Raw genomic sequence first — 26,049 nt, forward strand, 5'->3', positions numbered from 1 at the left:
TGCAGGGTGTTTGCTTTCATACATTTCTCATGTTTTGTCGAAAAGGCCACCAGTGCGAATTCCAGCCTTCAGTGCCTATGAACAGCAGTCATCATGAGTGCATGGAGCTTGCACCTGCTGCAGAGGCACATACACAGCTACGTTCACTTAATGGTTGTTAGAAGCGACTCCATTGGTAGTCCTTGGTTCATCTGGGCTGTTGTCATTCAACAGTTGCACGTCTGCCAATACACGTCTGCAGCCATAGTTCACCCATCATCTATGGCCACTGCTGCACTACGGTTGCAACGGCACCAGTTTTAGATACTGACATTTTGCCACACACAGTATACTTTGAACTGTGAACAGTTTACATACTTTGTTATCGTGGGAATGCTTCCACCCCTGTCCCAAAGCTGATGATTGTGCCCCATTTAAAAAAAAAATTGCACACCTTCCAGCGCTACTAGCCACCCCACCTGCTGTCCGTGAGTGGTTATTGCACAATGACATCGAATGTGTGTGGTGTTCACATTAATGTGACTGAAAACATCCAATTTTTATCTTTTTTCTCTCCATTCGTTAGCACATTACACACTTCATTTTAAGCAGTGTAGGTTAAAGAAAAGTGGCCAATGAAATAATTAATTTGTAAATAATGAATAAATGGCAAAATCTGAAGCATTTTATTTTAAAAACAAAAAAAGGAAGTTCTCATATATTCAATACTGCACAAATTCATTCTGTATAAACTGGAAAGTACACAGTACCTTATACACATTTTTTTCCATAATTCAGTTATCAATAGATTGTGTTAGGAGATTCAAACAGGATTGGTACTACTGTGTTAATGAAATTTTTCATTTGTTTCTACTTATGTAATAATCATCGTCATGTACTGTTGCATACAATGTTTCACAAGTAATACTAAAAGACACGTATTCAGCATTATGACACTGAAATCCTTATCACTCACACATCAATTCAGGAATATCCTTACATTCAAGGTTAAAACAGTACCTGAGTCTTAATAGTAATAATGTAGTTTGCCAACAATTGACAACTGGTGGTAGTATAAGATATATCACAATTCAGGTGTCCCATTATCAGACCTCAACAATTTCAATATCACTGTCTTGAAGTTTAGGTTTCTTTGAAATACTGTTTTCTTCATCACTGGTTGACTTCCGTTTCTTTCCTTCTCGGTCAGTTTTTGCTATCTCATTAACACCATCAGCATCAACAACTTCAATGTCGTCATCATCATTGTCCGTGGTGCCTGTAAGAAAAATTATTATAAAAATGCATAATACTGGAGGGCCTAAGGAGGGGAATGGCAGCATATACAATCTGACAATTAATTTGCACACTGTGATAACAGATTTATCTGCAGCATACACAATTCAGCAAGTTAATCTTTTAGATTAGCCTGACAGTAACGTAACTGTTTCACAAACAATATGGTAAAAATTTCATTTGGAGATAAGACATCAGCATAATTTTAGAGCACTAGCTGACTTGTTTGAATAAATACACAATACTCCTTCACCTGAATCGACTGATACAGTAATGTACTTGGTAATTTTATGATGTGATTTATTCATAAGGTCTCATTATTATTAGGATGCCATTAGATTTCAAAGTGTAGTGTTATAAAACATCACTAAAAGTAGGCTTGCTATGGAAAAAGTTCTGACTTTCAACCAGATGACTTAGAATAATTTTTGCACCTGGCAGGGATGGATGGAGTGGAAAAACTCAATTGGCATAGTAATTATCTCATGTAATACAGTGAATTCTAGAGCTAGAATGTATTGCTCATTTGGTGCCCTGCAGCTTGAAAAATCGTAAAATTTTTAATTTTATTAATTAATTATTCAACAAAAGCTGCTTTGTGGTAGTATTTTATTTCCGGCATAGCGCATCATCAGTGGTATCTGTATTACACAAATTTCTTACGATAAGTTACTTTCAATGTATCTGTGATTTCAGTTCATTGTAATTTGACTCGCCTTTTATGTAATTTTAACATATATAACAAAACATTTTGACATTACTTTAAACGAACGTGCCAATTTAATAAATAAATTGAACATTTCACCACAGCAATTCCCAATGACAACTGCATATACTTCATAAATAATTCCTTTTCTGATATATATGTATATGGTTGGTTGATTCTTTTTTGGGGCGGGGATGAGAGGAAGGAACTAAACAGTGAGGTCATCGATCCCATGATCTAAGAGGACAGAATCAAGGGAGAAACAACACAAAGGGCACAGTCCAGTTAAGAAGGGATAACTGGCAAACAAAGAGGGAAAAGGGAGATCAGGGCAGCAGAAAGAGGAAGAACAGGAGTGTGGTACGTAGAAACAGGAAGATCAGGGGTGCCCCAGTAACACTGTGAGGAGGGGCACCAGCAATGCCACCAACCTCTCCTGACACCCACACCACACCAGCATCACGATACAAGGACAACACTAGTGGGAGAAGACACAAGAAAAGGGTTAACAAAACTGAACAATAGACCAGACAAAATGGAGGGAAAAAGCAGGGAGAATCTGGCTGGTGCAAAGAAAAGGTCAAGGCCTATGTAGCCAATTTCTATGATAACTGAGGGGCTCAAATTCCTGAGGAAAATTAAAAGACTTAAACCTGACAGGACGGACCATTTTTGCAAAGAAAACCGAGGACAGACATAACCATATGAGGGTCATCCTCAATCACTCTGACAAGGAAGGTTATTGGAAGGTGTATTTAGTGTGAAGGGCCAAAAGGCGGGGGCGAGTCCAGCAAAATATGGACCATCGTGAGGGAAGCTCCGCAACTACAAAGGAGGGGTCGGGGGGGGGGGGGGGGGGGGCTCTTTGCAGGGTAAGAAACTATGGGTCAACCTAGTATGGCCAATACGAAGACGACAGAAGATGGCAGATTCCCGGCGGTGAGGTAGGGGGGAAGAACATCACGTGGTGGGAGTCTCCTTGATTATGCGAAGTTTATTAGAAATGGGTAGCCTCCCAAGAGTTGGCCCATGATTATTAAGCAAAAAGGGATTTGATACAAAGCTGCAAATCCACCGCTGGAAGGGACACAGAGAACATTGTTAAGTGAATCAACAGGAAGTGGTCACTATTACAGAGGTCGTCCTGTAGCGACTTGTGTAAGAAAAGAAGAAGGGGAGGGGAACAGAGTGAATGATCAATGGCAGAGAAAGTGCCATACGTGGCAACAAAATGGGTATGGGAAACATCATTAAGAAGGGTCAGGTCGTGGTCCACAAGAAATTATTCAATCTGGAGCCTCCGATTAGATGAAAAAGTATTGTCCCACAAAGGGTGATAGGCATTAAAATCCACAAGGAGGAGGAAAGGAGCGGGCAAGGTGCTGAAGGAGGGCAGTTAGGGCAGCAGACTGTCAGGAGGGAAATAGAGATTGCAAACCCTGACTGCAGAGTCTAAGTGGACTCGGACGGCAACTGCTTCCAATGTGCTACAGAGTAGGCACCAAGTACTAACAATATCCATACAGACCAATCTGCAAACACCACTGGAAGCCCTCAAAGGGCCGCCCGGTTCCGGGGAAAAAAAAAAAAAAAAAAAAAAAAAAAAAAAAAAAAAAAAAAAAAAAAAAAAAAAAAATAATTGGACCCCATGAAGTGTTGGTGAGTGAGCATCAGTAAAATGAGATTCCTGGAGAGCGACACAGGCTGCCGAGTAAAAGGCAATAAGGGATTGCAACTCTGGGAGATGATGGTAATATCCACTACAGTTCCATTGAAAAGCACAGAGTGGATATCCAAATGGGAGGCAAACAGGCTGGAGCCAACCATGCCACGGGGTTACCATTCGTCATTAACAAGGATGGGATGATATCCACAAATACGATGTCAGACTCATCTACATCTACATGGATACTCTGCAAAACACATTTAAGTGCCTGCCAGAGGGTTCATCGAACCACCTTCACAACTCTCTATTATTCCAATCTCATATAGCGCACGGAAAGAATGAATACCTATATCTTTCCGTACGAGCTCTGGTTTCCCTTCTTTTATCGTGGTGACTGTTCCTCCCTATGTAGTTCGATGTCAACAAAATATTTTCGTTCGGAGGAGAAAGTTGGTGACTGGAATTTCGTGAGAAGATTCCGTCGCAACGAAAAACGCCTTTCTTTTAATGATGTCCAGCCCAAATCTTGGATTATTTCTGTAACACAATCTCCCATATTTCGCGATAATACAAAACGTGCTGCCTTCTTTGAACTTTTTCGATATACTCCGTCAGTCCTATCTGGTAAGGATCCCACACCATGCAGCAGTATTCTAAAAGAGGACGGACAAGTGTAGTGTAGGCAGTCTCCTTAGTAGGCCTGTCACAGTTTCTAAGTGTCCTGTCAATAAAACACAGTCTTTGGTTAGCCTTCCCCGCAACATTTTCTCTGTATTCCTTCCAATTTAAGTTGTTCGTAATTGCAATAACAAGGTATTTAGTTGAATTTACGGCTTTTAGATTAGACTGCTTTATCGTGTAACCGAAGTTTAACGAGTTCCTTTTAACACTCATGTGGATGATCTCACACTTTCGTTATTTAGGGTCAACTGCCACTTTTCGCACCATTCTGATATTTCTTCTAAATTGTTTTAAAGTTTGTTTTGGTCTTCTAATGCCTTTATTAGTCGATAAATGACAGCATCACATGCAAACAACCGAAGACGGCTGCTCAGATTGTCTCCAAAATCGTTAATTTAGGTGTTGTTGTTGTTGTTGTTGTTGTGGTCTTCAGTCCAAAGACTGGTTTGATGCAGCTCTCCATGCTACTCTATCCTGTGCAAGCTTCTTCATCTCCCAGTACCTACTGCACCCTACATCCTTCTGAATCTGTTTAGTGTATTCATCTCTTGGTCTCCCTCTACGATTTTTACCCTCCACACTGCCCTCCAATAATAAACTGATGATCCCTTGATGCCTCAGAATATGTCCTACCAACCAATCCCTTCTTCTAGTCAAGTTGTGCCACAAAATTCTCTTCTCCCCAATTCTATTCAATACCTCCTCATTAGTTATGTGATCTATCCATCTAATCTGCAGCATTCTTCTGTAGCACCACATTTCGAAAGCTTCTATTCTCTTCTTGTCCAAACTATTAATCGTCCACGTTTCACTTCCACACATGGCTACACTCCATACAAATACTTTCAGAAACGACTTCCTGACACTTAAATCAATACTCGATGTTAACAAATTTCTCTTCTTCAGAAACACTTTCCTTACCATTGCCAGTCCACATTTTATATCCTCTCTACTTCGACCATCATCAGTTATTTTGCTCCCCAAATAGCAAAACTCATTTCCTACTTTAAGCGTCTCATTTCCTAATCTAATTCCCGCAGCACCACTCGATTTAATTCGACTACATTCCATTATCCTCGTTTTGCTTTTGTTTAAACTGATAGTTCAGTAATTTTCACATCTGTCAGCACCTGCTTTCTTTGGGATTGGAATTATTATATTCTTCTTGAAGTCTGAGGGTACTTCGCCTGTCTCATACATCTTGCTCACCAGATGGTGGAGTTTTGTCAGGGCTGGCTCTCCCAAGGCTATCAGTAGTTCTAATGTGATGTTGTCTACTCCAGGCTAGTTTCGACTTAGGTCTTTCAGTGCTCTGTCAAACTCTTAAAGCAGTATCATATCTCCCATTTAATCTTCTTCTACCTCCTCTTCCATTTCCATAATATTGTCCTCAAGAACATCGCCCTTGTATAGACCCTCTATATACTCCTTCCACCTTTCTGCTTCCCTTCTTTGCTTAGAACTGGGTTTCCATCTGAGCTCTTGACATTCATGCAAGTGCTTCTTTTTTCTCCAAAGGCCTCTTTAATTTTCCTGCAGGCAGTATCTATCTTACCCCTAGTGAGATACACCTCTACATCCTTACATTTGTCCTCTAGCCAACCCTGCTTAGCCATTTTGCACTTCCTGTCGATCTCATTTTTGAGACGTTTGTATTCCTTTTTGCCTGCTTCATTTACTGCATTTTCATATTTTCTCCTTTCATCAATTAAATTCAATATCTCTTCTGTTACCCAAGGATTTCTATTAGCCCTCGTCTTTTTTACCTACTTGATCCTCTGCTGCTTTCACTACTTCATCCCTCAAAGCTACCCATTCTTCTTCTACTGTATTTCTTCCCCCCATTCTTGTCAATTGTTCCCTTATGCTCTCCCTGAAACTCTCTACAACCTCTGGCTCTTTCAGTTTATCCAGGTCCCATCTCCTTAAATTCCCATCTTTTTGCAGTTTCTTCAGTTTTAATCTACAGTTCATAACTAATAGATTGTGGTCAGAGTCCACATCTGGAAATGTCTTACAATTTAAAAAGTGGTTCCTAAATCTCCGTCTTACCATTATGTAATCTATCTGACACCTTTCAGTATCTCCAGGCTTCTTCCATGTATACAACCTTCTTTTACGATTCTTGAACCAAGTATTCGCTATGATTAAGTTATGCTCTGTGCAAAATCCTACCAGGCGGCTTCCTCTTTCATTCCTTAACCCAATTCCATATTCACCTACTACGTTTCCTTCTCTTCCTTTTCCTACTATCGAATTCCAGTCACCCGTGACTATTAAATTTTCGTCCCCCTTCACTATCTGAATAATTTCTTTTATTGAATCATACATTTCATCGATCTCTTCGTTTGGCATATAAACTTGAACTACTGTGGTAGGCATGTGCTTCGTATCTATCTTGGTCATAATAATGCGTTCACTATGCTGTTTGTAGTAGCTTACCCGCATTCCTAATTTTTTATTCATTATTAAACTTACTCCTGCATTACCCCTATTTGATCTTGTATTTATATCCCTGTATTCACCTGACCAGAAGTCTTTTTCATCCTGTAACTTTAACCTATCCATTTCCCTTTTTAAATTTTCTAACCTACCTGCCCGCTTAAGGGATCTGACATTTCACGCTCCATTAATATAGATAAGGAACAGCAAAGGGCCTATAACACTACCTTGAGGAACGCTAGGAATCACTTCTGTTTTACTCGATGACTTTCTGTCAATTACTACGAACTGTTAGCTCTCTGACAGGAAATCACAAATCCAGTCACATAACTGAGACAATATTCCATAAGCACTCAGTTTCACTACGAGCCGCTTGTGTGGTACAGTGTCAAAAGCCTTCTGGATATCCAGAAATACGGAATCGATCTGAAATCCCTTGTCAATAGCACTCAAAACTTCATGTGAATAAAGAGTTAGTTGTGTTTTGCAGGAGCAATGTTTTCTAGACCCATGTTGATTGTGTGTCAATAGACCGTTTTCTTCAAGGTAATTCATAATGTTCGAACACAATATATGTTCTAATATCCTGCTGCATATCGATGTTAACAATATGGGCCTGTAATTTAGTGGATTACTCCTACTACCTTTCTTGAATATTGGTGTGACCTGTGCAACTTTCCAGTCTTTGGGTACGGATCTTTCGTTGAGCAAACGGTTGTATATGATTGTTAAGTATGGAGCTAAGGCATCAGCATACTCCGAAAGGAACCTAATTGGTATTCAGTCTGGACCAGAAGACTTGCTTTTATTAAGTGATTTTAGTTGCTTCACTACTCCGACGATATTTACTTCTACGTTACTCGTGTTGGCAGCTGTTCTCGATTCGAATTCTGGAATATTTATTTTGTCTTCTTTTATGAAGGCATTTCGGAAGGCTGTGTTCAGTAACTCTGCCTTGGCAGCACTGTCTTCGATAGTATCTCCAGTATCTCCATTGCTATCGCGCAGAGAAGGCATTGATTGTTTCTTGTGCTAACGTACTTTACATATGACCAGAATCTCTTTGGCTTTTCTGCCAGGTTTCGAGACAAAGTTTCGTTGTGGAAACTGTTATAGGCATCTCGCATTGAAGTCCGCACTAAATTCCGAGCTTCTGTAAGAGATCGCCAATCTTTGTGATTTTGCGTCTGTTTAAATTTGGCATGTTTGTTCTGTTGTTTCTGCAACAGTGTTCTAACCCGGTTTGCATACCAAGGAAGATCAGCTCCGTAGTTTGTTAATTTAAATCTATCAATTGCTGCCGATACTATTTCTTTGAATTTAAGCCACATCTGGTCTACACTTATATTATTAATTTGGAATGAGTGGAGACTCTCTCTCAGGAAGGCATCAAGTGAATTTTTATCTGCTTTTTTGAATAGGTATATTTTTCGCTTATTTTTCAAGGATTTGGGGATTACAGTATTCAATCTCGCTACGACAACCCTGTGATCACTAATCGCTGAATCGGTTTTGATGCTCGTTATTAACTCAGGATTGTTTGCTGCTAAGAGGTCAGGTGTGTTTTCACAACTGTTTACCATTTGCGTGGGCTCATGAACTAACTGCTCAAAATAATTTTCAGAGAATACGTTTAGCACAATTTCGGATGATATTTTATGCGCACCTCCAGAATTAAACATGTATTTCCGCCAACATATTGAGGGGAAATAAAAGTCACCACCAACTATTATCGTATGAGTTGGGTACATGTTTGAAATCAAACTCAAGTTATCTTTGAACCTTTTAGCAACTGTATCATCTGAATTGGGAGGTCGGTAAAAGGATCCAATTATTATTTTATTCCGGTTGCCAACAATGACCTCTGCCCATACTAACTCACAGGAAATATCTACTTCAATTTCACGACAAGTTACTTCTGACAGCAACAAACACACCACCGCCAGCCGTGTTTAGGCTATCTTTTCGAAACACCGTAAGGCTCTTCGCAAAAATTTCGGCTGAGCTTATATCCGGCTTTAGCCAGCTTTCAGAGCCTATAACGATCTGAGCATCAGTGCCTTCTATTAGTGCTTGGAGCTCTGGTACTTTCCCCAACACAGCTGCGACAATTTACAACTGTTATTCCAATGGTTCCTGTATTTACGTTTTTCCTGTGTTCTGCCTGCACCCTTTGTGACTGAAGCCCTTCTTGTGTTTTCCCAATACCCTCTAACCTAAAAAACCGCCCAGTCCATGCCACACAGCCCCTGCTACCCGTGCAGCCGCCTCCTGCATGTAGTGGACACCTCACCTATTCAGCAGAACCCGAAACCCAACCACTCTTTGGCGCAAGTCGAGGAATCTGCAGCCTACACGGTCCCAGAACCGTCTGAGCCTCTGATTCAGACCCTCCTTTCGGCTCTGTACTAGAGGTCTGCAATCGGTCCTGTCGACTATGCTGGAAATGGTCAGCTCACCTGCAGTTGGCTGCACCCTGTGCTCTTCATGGCATACGGGAGGACCCTTTCCACATCTGGAATGACTCCACCCGGTATGCACACGGAGTGCACATTGGATTTCTTACCCTCCTTGTCGGCCAAGTCCCTAAGGGGCCCCATAACGTGACTAACGTTGGAGCTCCCAACTACCAATAATCCCACCATCTGCGTTTGCCCGTATCTTGCAGGCTGAGTGGTTTCCTCTGAAACAGGACAGGTGACAGCATCTGGCTCAGAGACAGTGTCAGCCACAGACAGCGCCTGGAACTTGTTTGTCAGACAAACTGGGGAGGCCTTACGTGCGACTGCCTGGGAACTCTTTCGCTGCCTGCTTCGCCCTGGGGTGACCTCCCACTGGGCCACAGGTGAGGGGTCAGCCTCAGTGCCAGCAGTAACTGGGTTGGCCACCGGTGAGGACTGATCAGAGGACTCAGACATGCTGGACGTCCGTTGGATCCCCATGGCCAGTCCACAACAGTGGTACCCATCCACTGCAGCCTCAAGCTGTGTAACCAAAGCCATCACAGCCTGAAGCTGAGAGCGAAGTGTCACCAACTCGGCTCGCATCCACACACAACAATCGCAGTCCCTGTCCATACTAAAGGCCGTGGAAAACTAAACTATGCAGATAAACGGACTATCGGCACGTGCTGCGCAACTCTACTGTAGATCCTGACGAAAACTCACGAACTGCGTCTAGTAATACGCAGATATTCAAAAACCTATCTACCGAGCACTCAGGTGGAACTAAATAATTTGCCCCTGATAAGGAAGTTTTAAAATGTCACAAAATTGGTTTACTTTCCGACGCAAATGAAAACGCGACAACTGTGGCTATTAGATATTAAATTTACGCGCAGAAACACAAGAAACTGAACTATTAAAGCACACAGGTGATATAATAAAATTCGCTCCTGGTTAGGAACTCGTAAATGACAAAAGCCGTTCACTTCCCTGTTGCTGCGTCTGTCTCGGTCGGCTACTGCTGCCTGACTCGGGTTGCAAGGGGGGAGACGGCAACTCTTGGGGAACAGAGGGAAAGAGGGGGGGGGGGGGGTGTTAATGCATGGAGTGAGAGCAGAATGCTCCAAGACTGGGAACCGAAAGAGAGCAGGTTACCTTGGGGCGCACAGACTGTGTCCTGTGTGCTGAGTTGTGGTAGCAGATCTCCAGCCTGAGAGGTGCTGGGGAGAAGAATCCCAGGAGGGAGCCCCATCACCGGAGGGTGCAGATGAAGGGGCAACTTTTTCAGCTGGGGAGAGGAGAGGGGGATGGAACTGGGTTAAGGACATAACAGAGGCAAAAGTAGAAGTTATCAGTACAGGATGAAGTCTGTCATATTTCCGATGAGCCTCAGTGCAAGAGACACGATCAGGCGACTTATACTTTTGCACCTTTTTTCTTTCTTATAAGTCAGGCAATCTGCTGAGTGTGGAGAGCGATGGTCATGACAATTAACAAGCACGCGTGGTGGAACACAGGCTCTTCTCATGGAGTGGGTGTCCACATTCACCACACTGAGGGTCTGCCATACATCGAGAAGACAAGAGCCGAGCGCCAGAAGCACTTCATGGGTGGCGGGATGTACAGCTTCATGTCACATCGATAGCACACAAGTTTGTGCCTTTTGTGTGAGGGTATCTCCCTCAAAAGCCAGAATAAAGGCACTGGTATCGGTGTGACTGTCCTTATGGCCTTTCTGCATATACCGAACAAAATGAATGCCCCGTCATTCCAGACTGGCCCAGACTTTATTAGTTTGAAGAATGAGGTCCCTATGAAAAATGGCTCCCTGAACCATATTCAAAGACTGTTGATATGTAATGGACACCGGAACTTTGCCAAGATGATCACAAGCGTAAATGCCTGCAGATTGTGTGGCTAAAGAAGTTTTAAGCAACAGGGAACCCGACTGCATCTTACTGAGAGGCTTCATACACTTGTCTTTGATATTGTCACCCAAAAATAATGGCTTTGTGACGGCAAAGTGTCCCTGTCCCTCCTCCCTGGGTGTAGCCAGGAAAAGGGAGGCCGTAGGGTCACAAAAGGGAACATTCAATGATCCGTTACCAACCAAAGAGATGGCTGTAGAAGAACGGTCAGATTTTTGGAGCTTGATACATTTCATACGGAAAGCATCCGTCCTGATACCACCCACATCAATTGGGGGGGGGGGGGGGGGGAGGAGGCTTTCCGCATGGGTGTCACCCAGCCACAGCAAGGGCCCCATTGGTAAACACTAGGGAACATTGAAACTTCCTGGCAGATTAAAACTGTGTGCCCGACTGACTCGAACTCGGGACCTTTGCCTTTCGCGGGCAATTGCTCTACCATCTGAGCTACTGAAGCACGACTCACGCCCGGTCCTCACAGCTTTACTTCTGCCAGTATCTCGTCTCCTACCTTCCAAACTTTACAGAAGCTCTTTCATATCAGCACACACTCCGCTGCAGAGTGAAAATCTCATTCTGGAAACATCCCCCAGGCTGTGGCTAAGCCACGTCTCCGCAATATCCTTTCTTTCAGGAGTGCTAGGTTCTGCATGGTTCGCAGGAGAGCTTCTGTAAAGTTTGGAAGGTAGGAGACGAGATACTGGCAGAAGTAAAGCTGTGAGGACCGGGTGTGAGTCGTGCTTCGGTAGCTCAGATGGTAGAACACTTGCCCGCAAAAGGCAAAGGTCCCGAGTTCGAGTCTTGGTCGGGCACACAGTTTTAATCTGCCAGGAAGTTTCATATCAGCGCACACTCCGCTGCAGAGTGAAAATCTCATTCTGGAAACTAAGGAACATTACATATAAGGCAAGTCGAATTACAATGAAATGGATACATGAAACTATACAACATACAAAAAGTAATGTCTTATAAGAAATATCTGTCTGTTTGTGTAATACTGATAGTGCTGATGAAAAAAAAAAAAAACTGTCGCAAAGCAGCTTTTATCAAACAATTAATTAATAACTGACATATTTATAATACATAACTGTTGATGGGACATGACTTACTAACAATTTGGCAATTGTGTTTATTTTAATACTGTAGTGGTTGTCATTTCTACTATAAAAAATCCAAGTCTCCCTTTGGAAGTCATGTGTACCATGAGCATGAATAGTGTCATCTATGATCTATGTGTATTCAAGTTAACTTTGTTGTGCATCTATGACTAAGATGGGAAACTAATGGGACATTACTATAGCATTTTATTGGAGAAGTGTGGGGGAAAACTAGACAAAAGCCTTACGTCACATCCATGATCAGAGTTGCTCAAGATCAATGGCAGTCAGTCCAATAGACATTCTGGTTGTAAAACTGTGTTCATCTATAAACCTTCCAATAATTACTGCAGACAATATAAATCAGGCCTAAGTATAAATTTTAGAGAATGTGATGCATGAATATAGATCTATTCCGCTTCCACTGTCAACAAATAAAATATCAAGTAGAGCAGAGTATAATTAATTTTATACAGACAAAAACAAAACTTGTGAAAATTACTGCTGCATCAAAAACATGTGTAGGAAGTTTAACTGTAAACAACTAGAAGCCAGTTTCAGGCAATATATGCCTGTGCACCTCAATAAGTGATGTGCACATAAGAAACAAATGGTTAAGTGATGTACAGTGGCCAGGGACAGTGCATCATGTATCTGCCAAATAGCACCCTTCTGTAACACTTAGCTGTAATGTGAGCTTCGGAGTACAGGTTGGTTGGTTTGTGGGCTTAAAGGGACCAGACTGCGATGGTCATCGGTCCCTTTTTCCAAATACTAAAAACACCCACAGAGAATAAAAACGAGTAACAGAATAGATCACAGACAACACAGAACAAGAGACTTAGACAAAGACCAGACAAGATGAGCTGAAATCACACAGAGTGTGACGGTGATTGGCCGACCATAGAAACAAAAAAGGAAAAGCCAACCACCGAGAAATGCATTAAAAACTCAGATTAAAATCGTAGGCCAATGGCCAGAAGCAACACCAAAGAACATAACTAACACTCAGAGTAAACGATAAAAACCCCCTGCCCGAATAAAACGTAAAACTAAGCCAGCCATAACAGGGTCATCAGATAAAAGGTCAGGGAGCGTATCAGGCAACGCAAACGTCTGCCTGACCACAGCTAAAAGGGGGCAGGCCAACAAAATGTGGGCCACTGTCAAAGCCGCCCCGCAGCGACATAGAGGAGGGTCCTCCCGGCGCAGTAAATAACTGTTCAAAAATGGTTCAAATGGCTCTGAGCACTATGGGACTCAACATCTGTGGTCGTAAGTCCCCTAGAACTTAGAACTACTTAAACCTAACTAACCTAAGGACATCACACACATCCAAGCCCGAGGCAGGATTCGAACCTGCGACCATAGCAGTCGCGCGGTTCCTGTCTGAGCGCCTAGAACCGCTAGACCACCGCGGCCGGCCGTAAATAACTGTGTGTCAGCTGGGAGTGGCCAATGCGGAGCCGACAAAGGACGACTGAGTCCCTGCGGTTGGCTCGCATGGATGACCGCCACACAGTCGTCGTCTCCTTAATGGCACGGAGTTTATTGGGCGTGATCCGATCGCGCCATTCAGCGTCCCAAAGCGCAAAAACTTTTCGGCGGAGGAGTGCCCTCAAATCAGTCTCCGGGAGGCCAATGTCCAGAGACGGTGTACTGGTGGCCTCTTTCGCCAGGCGGTCAACATTTCCATTTCCGGGTATCCCAACATGGCCCGGGGTCCAAACAAAGACCACAGAGCGGCCGCAACGCGCAAGAGTATGCAGGGACTCCTGGATAGCCATCACCCGACGAGAACGAGGAAAACACTGGTCGAGAGCTCGTAAACCGCTCAGGGAATCGCTACAGATCACGAAGGACTCACCTGAGCAGGAGCGGATATACTCTAGGGTACAAAAGATGGCGACCAGCTCAGCAGTGTAAACGCTGCAGCCGGCAATGAACGTTGTTCGGAATGGTCCCCTAGAGTAAACGCATAACCGACATGACCAGCAACCATCGAGCCGTCAGTGTACGCAATGCCAGAGCCCTGATACATTGCAAGGAGGGAAAGAAAGCGGCGGCGGAAGGCCTCCGGAGGGACTGAGTCCTTCGGGCCCTGTGCCAATTCCAGCTGAAGGCGAGGGCGAGGCACACACCATGGGGGTGCACGCAGAGGTGCCCGGAAAGGAGGCGGAAGAGGTAAAGCCCCAAGCCTGGAGAGAAGCTCTTGGACGCGGACCCCGATCGTATAACCAGCCCTGGGCCTGCGTTCTGGAAGATGGACGTGCGACTGTGGGAATAGTAGCCGATAGTTAGGATGCCCGGGCAAGCTGAAAACATGGGCAGCATAAGAAGCCGGCAAACGTTGGCGGCGTAATCGCAGTGGAGGGACACCCGCCTCCACAAGTATGCGGTCCACTGGGCTGGTCCGGAAAGCACCAATGGCAAGGCGTATCCTGTTATGGAGGATTGGGTCCAGCACCCGCAACGCAGATGGGGATGCTGAGCCATAAGCCAGGCTCCCATAATCCAGACGAGACTGGATTAACGCCTGGTAGAGCCGTAACAGGGTAGATTGGTCGGCGCCCCAGCGGGTGTGGCTCAAGCATCTCAGAGCATTTAGATGCCGCCAACACGCCTGTTTAAGCTGCCGAATGTGAGGCAGCCAAGTCAGCCGGGCATCAAAAACTACACCCAAAACCCTGTGGGTCTCCACCACAGCAAGGAGTTCGTCGGCAAGATAAAGCCGCGGCTCAGGATGGACTGTTCGGCGCCGGCAGAAATGCATAACGCGGGTCTTGGCAGCTGAAAACTGAAAACCATGCGCTACAGCCCAAGACTGCATCTTGCGGATAGCGCCCTGTAGCTGACGTTCAACAGCTGCAATGCCAGTAGAGCTGTAGTAAAGGCAGAAGTCGTCAGCATACAGAGAAGCGGAGACAGAATTTCCCACCGCCGCAGCGAGCCCGTTAATGGCTATTAAAAACAGGCAGACACTTAAAACAGAACTCTGACACCGTTCTCCTGGACGTGGGAGGAACTATATGAGGCCGCGACTTGCACGCGGAAGGTATGATACGACAGAAAATTGCGGATAAAAATCGGCAGAGGACCCCGAAGACCCCATCCATGAAGCGTAGAAAGGATGTGATGACGCCATGTCGTATCGTACGCCTTCTGCATGTCGAAAAAGACAGCGACCAGGTGCTGACGGCGGGCAAAGGCAGTACGGATGGCCGACTCCAGGCTCACCAGATTGTCGGTGGCGGAGCGGCCTTTACGGAACCCACCCTGAGACGGAGCCAGAAGGCCCCGAGACTCCAATACCCAATTCAAGCGCCCGCTCACCATCCATTCAGGCAACTTGCAAAGAACGTTGGTGAGGCTAATGGGACGGTAGCTGTCCACCTCCAGAGGGTTCTTTCCAGGTTTCAAAACGGGGATGACAATGCTTTCCCACCATTGCAACGGAAACTCCCCCTTGACCCAAAGACGGTTGTAAAGGTCGAGGAGGCGTTGCTGGCAGTCCACTGAAAGGTGTTTCAGCATCTGACAGTGGATGCCATCTGGCCCAGGAGCGGTATCAGGGCAAGCGGCTAGGGCACTGCGAAATTCCCACTCACTGAATGGAGCATTGTAAGATTCTGGGTGGTGGGTGCGAAACGAAAGGCTCCGACGTTCCATCCGCTCTTTAATGGAGCGGAAGGCCAGCGGGTAATTGGAAGAAGCGGAACTAAGAGCAAAATGCTCTGCCAAGTTGTTGGCAATTTCGTCAGAGTCTGTACAAACTGCTCCATTCAGTGATAGCGCAGGGACGCTGACAGGGGTCCGATAGCCATAGAGGCATCGGATCTTGGCCCAGACCTGCAATGGCGAGACACGGAGGCCAATGGTGGACACATACCACTCCCAGCACTCCTGCTTGCTTTGGCGGATAAGGCAGCGGGCCCGCGCACGCAGCTGTTTGAAGGTGATGAGGTGTTCAATGCAGGGATGTCGCTTGTGACGCTGTAGCGCCCACCGGCGATCTTTAATCGCTGCAGCGATCTCAGGCGACCACCAAGGCACAGTCCGCCACCGAGGGGACCCAGAGGAACGGGAAATGGCAGATTCGGCGGCAGTAACGATGCCTGTGGTGACCGATTGAACCAGTGCATCAATGTCATCATTAGAGAGAGGCTTAATAGCGGCAGTGGAGGAGAACAAGTCCCAGTCAGCCTTATTCATAGCCCATCTGCTAGGGCGCCCAGAAGAGTGACGCTGTGGTAGTGACAGAAAAATCGGAAAGTGGTCACTACCACACAGGTCGTCATGCACACTCCATTGGACAGACGATAAGAGGCTAGGGCTACAGATCGAAAGGTCAATGGCGGAGTATGTGCCATGCGCCACACTGAAGTGTGTGAAGGCACCATCATTTAAAATCGAGAGATCGAGCTGCGACAATAAATGCTCAACGGTGGCGCCTCGACCTGTTGCCACTGACCCAACCCACAAAGGGTTATGGGCGTTGAAGTTGCCCAGTAGCAAGAAAGGTGGCGGCAATTGGGCTATCAGCGCAGCCAGGACATGCTGCCAGACATCACCATCCGGTGGTAGGTAAAGACTGCAGACGGTAACAGCCTGTGGCTTCCACACCCAAACAGCGACAGCCTCTAAAGGTGTTTGGAGAGGGACAGACTCGCTGTGCAGAGTGTGAAGGACATAGAGGCAGACGCCACCAGACACCCTTTCATAAGCTGCCCGGTTCTTGTAATAACCCCGATAGCCACGGAGGGCGGGGGTTCGCATTGCTGTAAACCAAGTTTCCTGAAGAGCAATGCAGAAGAAAGGATGAAGGCTGATAAGTTGTCGGAGCTAAGCTAGATGGTGGAAAAAACCGCTGCAGTTCCACTGGAGGATGATATTGTCCATGGCTGAGAAAGGCGTGAAGGGACTGGGAAGGCAATTTACGCCGCTTGTTCACTCACTGCCACCGATTCAGTACCCGTGCGAGTGACATCCATGGCATCTGAGGGACCGGCGAGATCAAGGTCCACAGCAGACGCCAGAATCTCGACCTCATCCTCAGACGCAGAGCTCGAAGGGTGCGGTGGGGTCGGTGCCACCGCAAGTTCTTTGGCCTTAGAGGTCTTTCTCTTGGACTTCTCTCGCTGAACATTGGGTTTCACCAGCTGGGAAGGCTTCACCAATTCAGTCTCCGGGACGGAGGAGGATCGTGAAGCCCTAGGCCCAGCCGCTGGTGGGGACTTATGCCACTGTCGGCCGTCATCCTTCCCACTGGTGGAAGCCTGGGAAGGGAGGGACCCAAGGGAACCCTTACGGGCGAGAGTAGCCGAAGAAGTTAGACGCTTCTCCGGCTGAGAAGCGGGGACGGACGTCCCCGATGGGTGGGAGGATGTTTCTCCTGAGGTAGGTAGAGCAAGGGGGGCAGGAGGAGTCGTACTGCTCATCGAGCTGGCTGGAAGTCTCGAAACTGATGGGGCTAGCACAGTTGTTGTAGCAGCTGCGTAAGAAGATGTCATTCTCACAGGATGGAGTCTGTCATATTTCCTTTTGGCCTCAGTATAGGTCAGCCGGTCCAAGGTCTTATATTCCATGATTTTGCGCTCTTTCTGAAAGACTTTGCAGTCAGGCGAGCAAGGTGAATGATGCTCTCCACAGTTGACACAGATGGGAGGCGGGGCACATGGAGTATTGGGATGTGATGTGTGTCCGCAATCTCGACATGTGAGGCTGGAAGTGCAGCGAGAAGACATATGGCCGAACTTCCAGCACTTAAAGCACCGCATCGGGGGAGGGATATAGGGCTTGACGTCACAACGGTAGACCATCACCTTGAACTTCTCCGGTAATGTATCACCCTCGAAGGCCAAGATGAAAGCACCGGTAGCAACCTGATTGTCCTTCGGACCCCGATGAACGCGCCGGATGAAATGAACACCTCTACGCTCTAAGTTGGCGCGCAGCTCGTCATCAGACTGCAAAAGTAGGTCCCTATGGAAAATAACACCCTGGACCATATTTAAACTCTTATGTGGTGTAATGGTAACGTTAACATCCCCCAACTTGTCACAAGCAAGTAACCTGCATGACTGAGCAGAGGATGCCGTTTGTATCAGTACTGACCCAGAGCGCATTTTGGACAAGCCCTCCACCTTCCCAAACTTGTCCTCTAAATGCTCGATGAAGAACTGAGGCTTTGTGGATAGAAAAGACTCCCCATCAGATCTCGTGCAAACTAAGAATCGGGGCGAATAACTGTTACCTCCAGCCTGAGACTTACGCTCCTCCCACGGCGTGGCCAGAGAGGGGAACATTTTCGGATCGTACTTCTGAGCATTAAATTGTGCCCGAGAACGCTTAGAGACTGCTGGCGGCTGGCTGCCAGAGAGAGATGATGTACCACGCTTCATTGCGGGTCATCCGCCCTGATGCCACCTACTCTGATCAAGGGCCCTCCCCACGGGCGCCACCCAGCCGCAGCAATAGCCACCTGGCAGGATGGCCATTGCCGGGAGTCCTGATGCCCCAGTGAGACGGGCATCTACTCCTTGGCATACGTGGGGAGTTAACGGCGCGGGCATCAGTAGAGCGATCCCTGTGTTGTCAGGGGGCTACAACCAACAGGGTACATGGCGGCCCCACCACAACGGACTGGCTACCGTGCTGGATGTTAGGTGACATGTGGTCCATGTTCGCCATCAGTGCAGAAAGTGGCACTGCACAGTGCAAGGTGGAAAGTGCATGCAGGAACGTATCCATGTCCAAGAGATGGAGAGCGGGCAGGACTGCAATGCAACGACAAAGAAGCTGGCGAAAGGTCTGATCGCTAGATGGACACAATGCACCAAGTAAGGCGCCCTTCCCCAATCGGCTCGCTCTTCGGAAAAATTTTGAGAGATGGAGGCCAAACCTGACAGGGGACCATCACATACGGCCGAAAAGTTTGAGACTCCTTGTAGTCGCCTCTTACGACAGGCAGGAATACCGCGGGCCTATTCTAACCCCCGAACCCGCAGGGTGGTTTGGAGTACAGTCAGAACATTTACATAGATTTTTTGTGCTAGTTTAACAGCAGTGAGGCTATTTAGACACTATAGCGTTACTTTTGGGTGATGTAAAATAAATACCACATGTATTAAATTAACGAAAGATAATGCTATCTTTCAGAGCACCAATGTTTTTCGAGAAACAGAAACAAGTCTTCTAGTAGTGCATAGCCCAGTGTTACTTAAAATCCATCTTGATTGCAAATTTTTTTTATTCATATGACCGGTTTCGGTTCATTCAGACGTAGCATGTGAAAGTTGCTGGATTTGGACGGGTTACTCCTGTAACTGAAATATCAGATCTGAAGATGGTTCTGAATGAACCGAAACCAGTCATATGAATAAAAAAATTTGCAATCAAGACGGATTTTAAGTAACATTATAAAATCACTGATTGCTGTTATCCCATAAGACATTATGTCTGTTTTTGCATAACCCAGTGTTGCTACTGCCAAGGCAGATAAGAGTTGAATAGTGTGGTGTGGAATTTTAAGAGAACACACAAGTGCCATCACAATATACCACCCTCCTCTCGCAGTAAGAAATGAGTCACGACATTCACCTTCTAATTTGCACACTATTCTATCTAATGTAAGTAATATTTCAGCTGAGAAGGCCAAGGTTATGAAACAAAATGATGACACCTATTTCACAGAGAATTAATCCCTTTTGGAGGTTACTATGAATTTCTACAACAAAAATGAATTTTTAACAATGGTCTATATAACTTAGAGGCTACGGGAATTGGGTGAAGTAAGATATCCTAGACATTTCCATAGGCTGTGTGCGTACACAACATTACCAGAACTGCTGCCTCATGTTTATTTTTCGGGCTTCTGGAAAGTTTTGAAAGGCTAGTTGAGCTTGTAAGGAGATACAACCATGACTTCACACAACTTTCTGAATCTCTTCCCTGAGAAGATGCCAGATGAGACTGAGGGAATATTATCAGATATGATGCCACATACAAAACAAATTACAACAGAGAACTTGAAGTTATAGAAGACAGAGGTATTAAAATATGCAACTTTCCATGTCCCTTTGGCATAAATAAAATCCCCATGACAAAAATACCAAACCCAATAACGGCATATAATTACAAAATGAATTTCCAATATTTTAGAACATGCACAGATCATCTAAATATGAACTGCTGTTCACTTTCAATCTTAAAACAGAGCTTAACAACTCACTGGTTTTGAGTGAGAGTACCCGCAGCTGCTCAGGCTTCTGCTTGAGAGGAGAGCAGTAGTGGCCATGGTGGAGAGTGAGAGAGATGTGTGCACAGTCAGGTCATGACAACAGAGGAGGGGCACCAACTGTGAAATGGGTGGGTGGGTTGTTAGGTTGGTTGGTTGGGTGGGTGGGTGGGGTGTGGGCACATTTTGACAGCAGTATCACCTAATAGCAGTAATTGCAAGGCAGCACTGAATAACACTGACAGTGTCTTCATACTTCAGTCTGCAGAGAAAGGAATCCCATCTTTCTATACAAAAAGATGGGTTAGCAAAATGTTTAGTGTGTCACAAGACACTGAATACTTTTTGGAAGTTAAATTTACTAAGGCACTACATATCTTAACACATCAAAAAATATGGAAAAGGGAAATGTGAGAAACCTCAGCATGTGCCAGAGATTTTAGACTTTAAAAGAAAGCTTTCTGAAGAGGAGGTTGCTGTTATCAAACATGACAATCACATGTCGCAAACAGGATATGGCAGATAACATTCAGAATCAACTTGCACAGCTTGTTGCACACTCCTTACAACTCGAAAGTGCAGATAACATTGAGCACAGGCCCATTAGCTATGTTCATCTGCAGTGTACACAGTGAACTTGAGGTCAGAGAAGAATTCCTGGACATAGTAGCAATGAAGAACACGACAACTGGATGTGATGTTCTTAGCAGTGTTGAAGAAAGCATAGAAAATATGGGTATGTCATGGAATTTATTAGTTTCTATTTCTGCAGAGAGAGCACCCAGCCATTTTGAGAAACAGATCACGATTTGCAGTGCAACTGAAAGAGAAAATGAAAAACAGCAGTATCCAATGAAATCACCTATGCCCACTACACGATTCACCAGGAAAATTTATGTGCGAAGAGTTTCTCTTTGAAAAATGTGATGAGTGGTAGTTTTTGCACGACTAATCATACACAGAAGTGTGGACTTCTAAAAACTGCCAATTTAAGAACTTCCTTGAATCGACAGCCAGTTTGGAAGTCTACCTTATTAGAAAGAGGTGACCTGGCTTAGTTGTGGCCAACTGTTAGATCAGGGCTTCACAACATACGTGCTCGCGGAGCAAGCTGTGAGCAGCAAGGCGCGAGCACGGAGCAGCGCGAGTACGCTACCCCCACTACCGGACCAGAGCGGAGAGTGGGGAAAGTCATGTGGGGCACACAACAGGTGCCGCCAGTCAATGTAAATCCGCGGCCACCTGCAGGGATATCACTCACGAATAATTACTGCGACAAATGAAACAAATAAAGGAGAATGTACACGTGCCACATAATTTTATTAGCTTAGTGTATGCCTCTACATTTGCATTAATTTGTGAACTGTTACACAATAAAAGGTGTCACTGAAGTGTGGGATTCTCAGTTAACTTGTACTTTTTGCCCTTTACAATTGCGTCTGTGTTCGGAGTAATTGTTCTTGTGCATTTTAGGCGCAGCGTGCAGTTTAAATTTCGATCAGACAATGCTTTTCTCAGGCGCGGCTTGTTACATTTCACTGCAGAGAACAGTTGTTCACAAACATACGTGGAACCAAACATTGATATTATTGTAGCCGCCAGTTTGTGGAAACGAGGAAATCTATCCTGAGGGAAGTGTCTGTAGATTCCAAAATGTTTTTCTTGTTCTGAAATTTGTCTCTGTATTCTCTGTCACACTGCACGTCAATAATTTCTTGCTGCAGCTCAGGACGAATCTCTTAAATATTCGCTGAATATGGAGAGAACAGATCAAAATCACTGTCTAGTGCTGTCAGATCTTGAAAGCGCTGATCAACTAAAGTATGTGAATAATGTTCACAGTCTTTGTGAACATCTTGCATGGATGATAATTTAGGAAAATGAGCTAGGTTTCCTGTTTCCAGCTGACTCACCCAAAGTGTCAATTTCATTTTAAAAACTCGTATTCGATCTATGAAATGAGTAATTAGCAGATCTTTACCTTGTAGTAAAATGTTCAAAGCATTCACATGGCTAGTTAAATCTGCTAAGAACGCGAGATCACATTCAAACGTGCGCGCGCATTTCCCCTCCCTCCCTACTCCGCGACCTTGCACCTGCTCGCGAGCACGTGCCTGAGCAGACGCGAGTACTCGCGCTCAAAACCGGCCAGTTGTTAAGCCCTGTGTTAGATCAATTTTACTATATTATCGATGAGATAAATATGTTTACGGAAATGAGTAATATATGTTCCTGAGCTGAGCCAGCCTTAATTGACAAGAGCCATTCCGGTCATTTGAACAACCTGAACACTTCACTTCAGGATAACAGACTTCATCGACTGTAGACAAGCATTCAAAATGAAACTATCACTTTGGGAGAATCGTATGCAAAAAGGAAATAAAAGTTCACTTCCCAAAATTGTTTTCACTGAAGGACTGGATTAACAGACTTAGAACACTATTCACACATTCCATGTAATTCTAAGGAAGAATTCAAGTTTTGATTTAACAATGTTAAAGCCCTAGAGGGTGATTTTCATGTTTTCCTTTCCATATTCAGTGAATATGGATGACACATGATCTACAGCTTGAAGTAATTGACCTGCAATATGACAGACAACATAAAGACAAACAAGAGAAACAGTCTAGTTTCCTATAAGCATTTCCTTTGGGATCAATTTCCTGTTTTACACAAGGTGGCAGCAGGGACAATATCAATGATTGGTTCCACAAACACCTGAATGACTTTTTTCGACAACGAAGAACAATAAAACGCATTTGAGAAACTCATTGTTTCATCGTAATGTGAACTGTATGTTATGTCTACAAAACACACAAATGATTTTATCGAATATAGACACTCTTGTAAAAGGGAAGAAGAGCTAGAAGATCGAGTGCAAGCGTTAGTTAAAAATTATTACACTGCAATGGCTAATTAAGTAAAATGAGATATATGTAACTACTTAATAATAAAATTACATGGTAGCATTACGTTTTTAGTTTCTTTCATTAATTTATGGCAGTGAAATGTCATTTACAGTGACTTAGATGCTTCTCATTGCAAAATTAATTAAGTGGCGAAATATGTGGTACACCCTCTCAAGTCTCCACATGGCTCTCCACTCCCTACCCTGTGCTGTGATGACGGAGATGGAGGGAGTACAGTATTTGCTGCTCACAGAACATGTTGTCTGAAGCCTTGCATTAGAATTGTATCGGTACTACTTAAAAGCTTGAGAATAACAAGAGATGTGCAAAAATTACCATTAACACTCGTTCGGTCTTCTTCCTTTGGCTTAAGAGTGTCTTTGTCAGCAACAACCTCAAACTCTGGGTCATCCCTGCCTGGTACTCTGGAAAATAAAAAATTAAAATTCTAATACTTCATTCTGAAATGTAAGGTTATTTCACTATTAGTCAGCACACTATAAACACCAATATCATTGGAATACATATATATCCTTCCAAATAAAACATTAAAAAATGCTTGGGGCACTTAAAAATACAGTATAACCCCACTGTTACGTTCCCGGAATTAACGTTTTCCCACCATTTACGACATTTTTTATTGGTTCTGTCACATTTCCTATGCCCACAATGTCAATTTTGCGACAACATATTTATGATTTTCCCACGATTTACGCATTATGAAAAAATGACACTGGCTTGATGTTGGCCGTCCAGTAGTCTTTACAAGTAAGAGTTGGAAAAATTCGTGCCATATCTCCTGCTGCTGCCAAGTTCTACTTGGCGTGGTGGCTGATGGGAGTAACTGGGTTCATTCAAATGAAGATATCATGACCAATAACAACCATTTCCAAACTACCTCTACTGCGCAAACGCAGTTTCATCATGACAACCTTCAGTGTATGGCCACTTGGAGCGTTAGTTGACACCGTCATTCACTTTGCGTTCCTCAAATGTTTTTATTTTAAACGCAGTGCCAATTATGTATTTCATTCATGGTAAGCAAAACGTGTTTCGAGAATTTATTCTCACTATCAAGTGCAGTATTTACGTATGTATTTTTTGTGATCTTACACAAACAATGTGAGTGATAGTTTGTGTGTGTGTGTGTGTGTGTGTGTGTGTGTGTGTGTGTGTGTGTAGTTTTCTACATAATTGATGAGGCACAGTACCTGATAACCTCAAAAGATGACTACAGTGAAAGAGACACAAAATAATATATATTCAAATACGACACAAAATACTTTAGTACGTATCTACACTTGACAATGGGAAAAAAATTCTTGAAATGCATAATGCTAAGCATGAAAAAATATGTAACTAGTGCGTCATTTCAGTATTTAAATAATGAATGGTGGCTGCAGGGTTTCAAAAACATTGATTATGACGTATGAAATTGAGTGAAACGCTCCTACTTCCCAGACAGTTATCAGTTCCAGTTACATCAGCAGATTTTATCAGATAATAAATCTTCATTAGATAATAAACAAGACCCTGACAAGTCTTTAATGCTGGTTATGTACATATATCATACATAAAGTGCAAGGGGGTATCCCATAAGTAGCTTTTACAGCTTAAAACATTATTTCCCACATTTTACATTTTCCTGTGTTTTACACAATTTTTTTGAAGTCCCTTGAAAAGTGTAAAAGCAGCGTTTCACTGTAATTGTGACTGATTTAGTCCCTTCAGATTACAAGATAGCTGTTGATCATCAAGACTCTTGAATAGGGCACATTGTAATAATTGTGACAATATCATGGAAATGAAAAACTTCTTTGAATTTCTTTAAGCTACTGCTAACGAACCCATAAAAATTTGGCAAATGGTTGATAAACCACGGGCAAGCTAAAAACAAGTATGTCGATTATCGATACTGTAACACCTTTGACTTGATCTGTAAGTAAATATTTTTTTCTCATTCTGTAATTTGATGTAACCTGGAAATATTCTGTAAATATCTTTTATGGCGCTATGTTACTTCATGTACTGATACATAACTGGTTCATGCTTGCCGGCCGGTGTGGCCGAGCGGTTCTAGGCGCTTCAGTCTGGAACCACGCGAGCGCTACTGTCGCAGGTTCAAATCCTGCCTTGGGCACGGATGTGTGTGATGTCCTTAGGTTAGTTAGGTTTAAGTAGTTCTACGTTCTAGGGGACTGATGGCCTCAGCAGTAAAGTCCCATAGTGCTCAGAGCCATTTGAACCATTTGGTTCATGCTTATGGAAAGTAGAATTGAAAAGGATAGAATTGCTGGAGGGAAGCCTTTCCACGACAAAAAGATTTATGTAGGAATGTGAAAGCTGGGATAGTGTGAGAAGTCTTTGTGGTGCATACAGTCAGTAGCTAGCTCTCAACAAATCAACATCCCGAGTGATCAATGAGAAAAAGATTTCTGGAAAAGTACAACTTATACATTGGATGAGAACTGTTACTAACCAGTGTATCATGGCATTTATTGGGTTGCCATAAAATCTGCATTTACAACACCAAGAAGGTATTTTACAGAGCATATTGTATGAAAAGCCACAATTGCATCATATGGATTTGTTCTACGACTGCTGCATCCATCTTCAGGCAAAGTAGTATGTAATCTTGTAAATGCATCCATGGACCAGTGTTAGC

At 44.2% G+C, this 26,049-nt stretch overlaps 1 protein-coding gene across 1 annotated transcript in view; it reads right to left on the minus strand.

Moving 5' to 3' along the window:
* Positions 1 to 678: 678 nt before the first annotated feature.
* The window catches only part of LOC126253206 (SUMO-activating enzyme subunit 2), a 145,111-nt gene continuing 119,740 nt past the window's right edge, over positions 679 to 26,049 (minus strand). The window contains exons 11-12 of the mRNA XM_049954383.1: positions 23,721 to 23,809; positions 679 to 1,258 (exon numbers count right to left, since the gene is read on the minus strand). Coding sequence (XP_049810340.1) covers positions 1,086 to 1,258; positions 23,721 to 23,809 — 262 coding nt within the window. The 3' untranslated portion in view covers positions 679 to 1,085. The remainder of the gene's footprint in view (positions 1,259 to 23,720; positions 23,810 to 26,049) is intronic.

The sequence above is a fragment of the Schistocerca nitens genome, chromosome 4 (assembly GCF_023898315.1).
Source record: "Schistocerca nitens isolate TAMUIC-IGC-003100 chromosome 4, iqSchNite1.1, whole genome shotgun sequence".
Lineage (NCBI taxonomy): Eukaryota > Metazoa > Arthropoda > Insecta > Orthoptera > Acrididae > Schistocerca > Schistocerca nitens.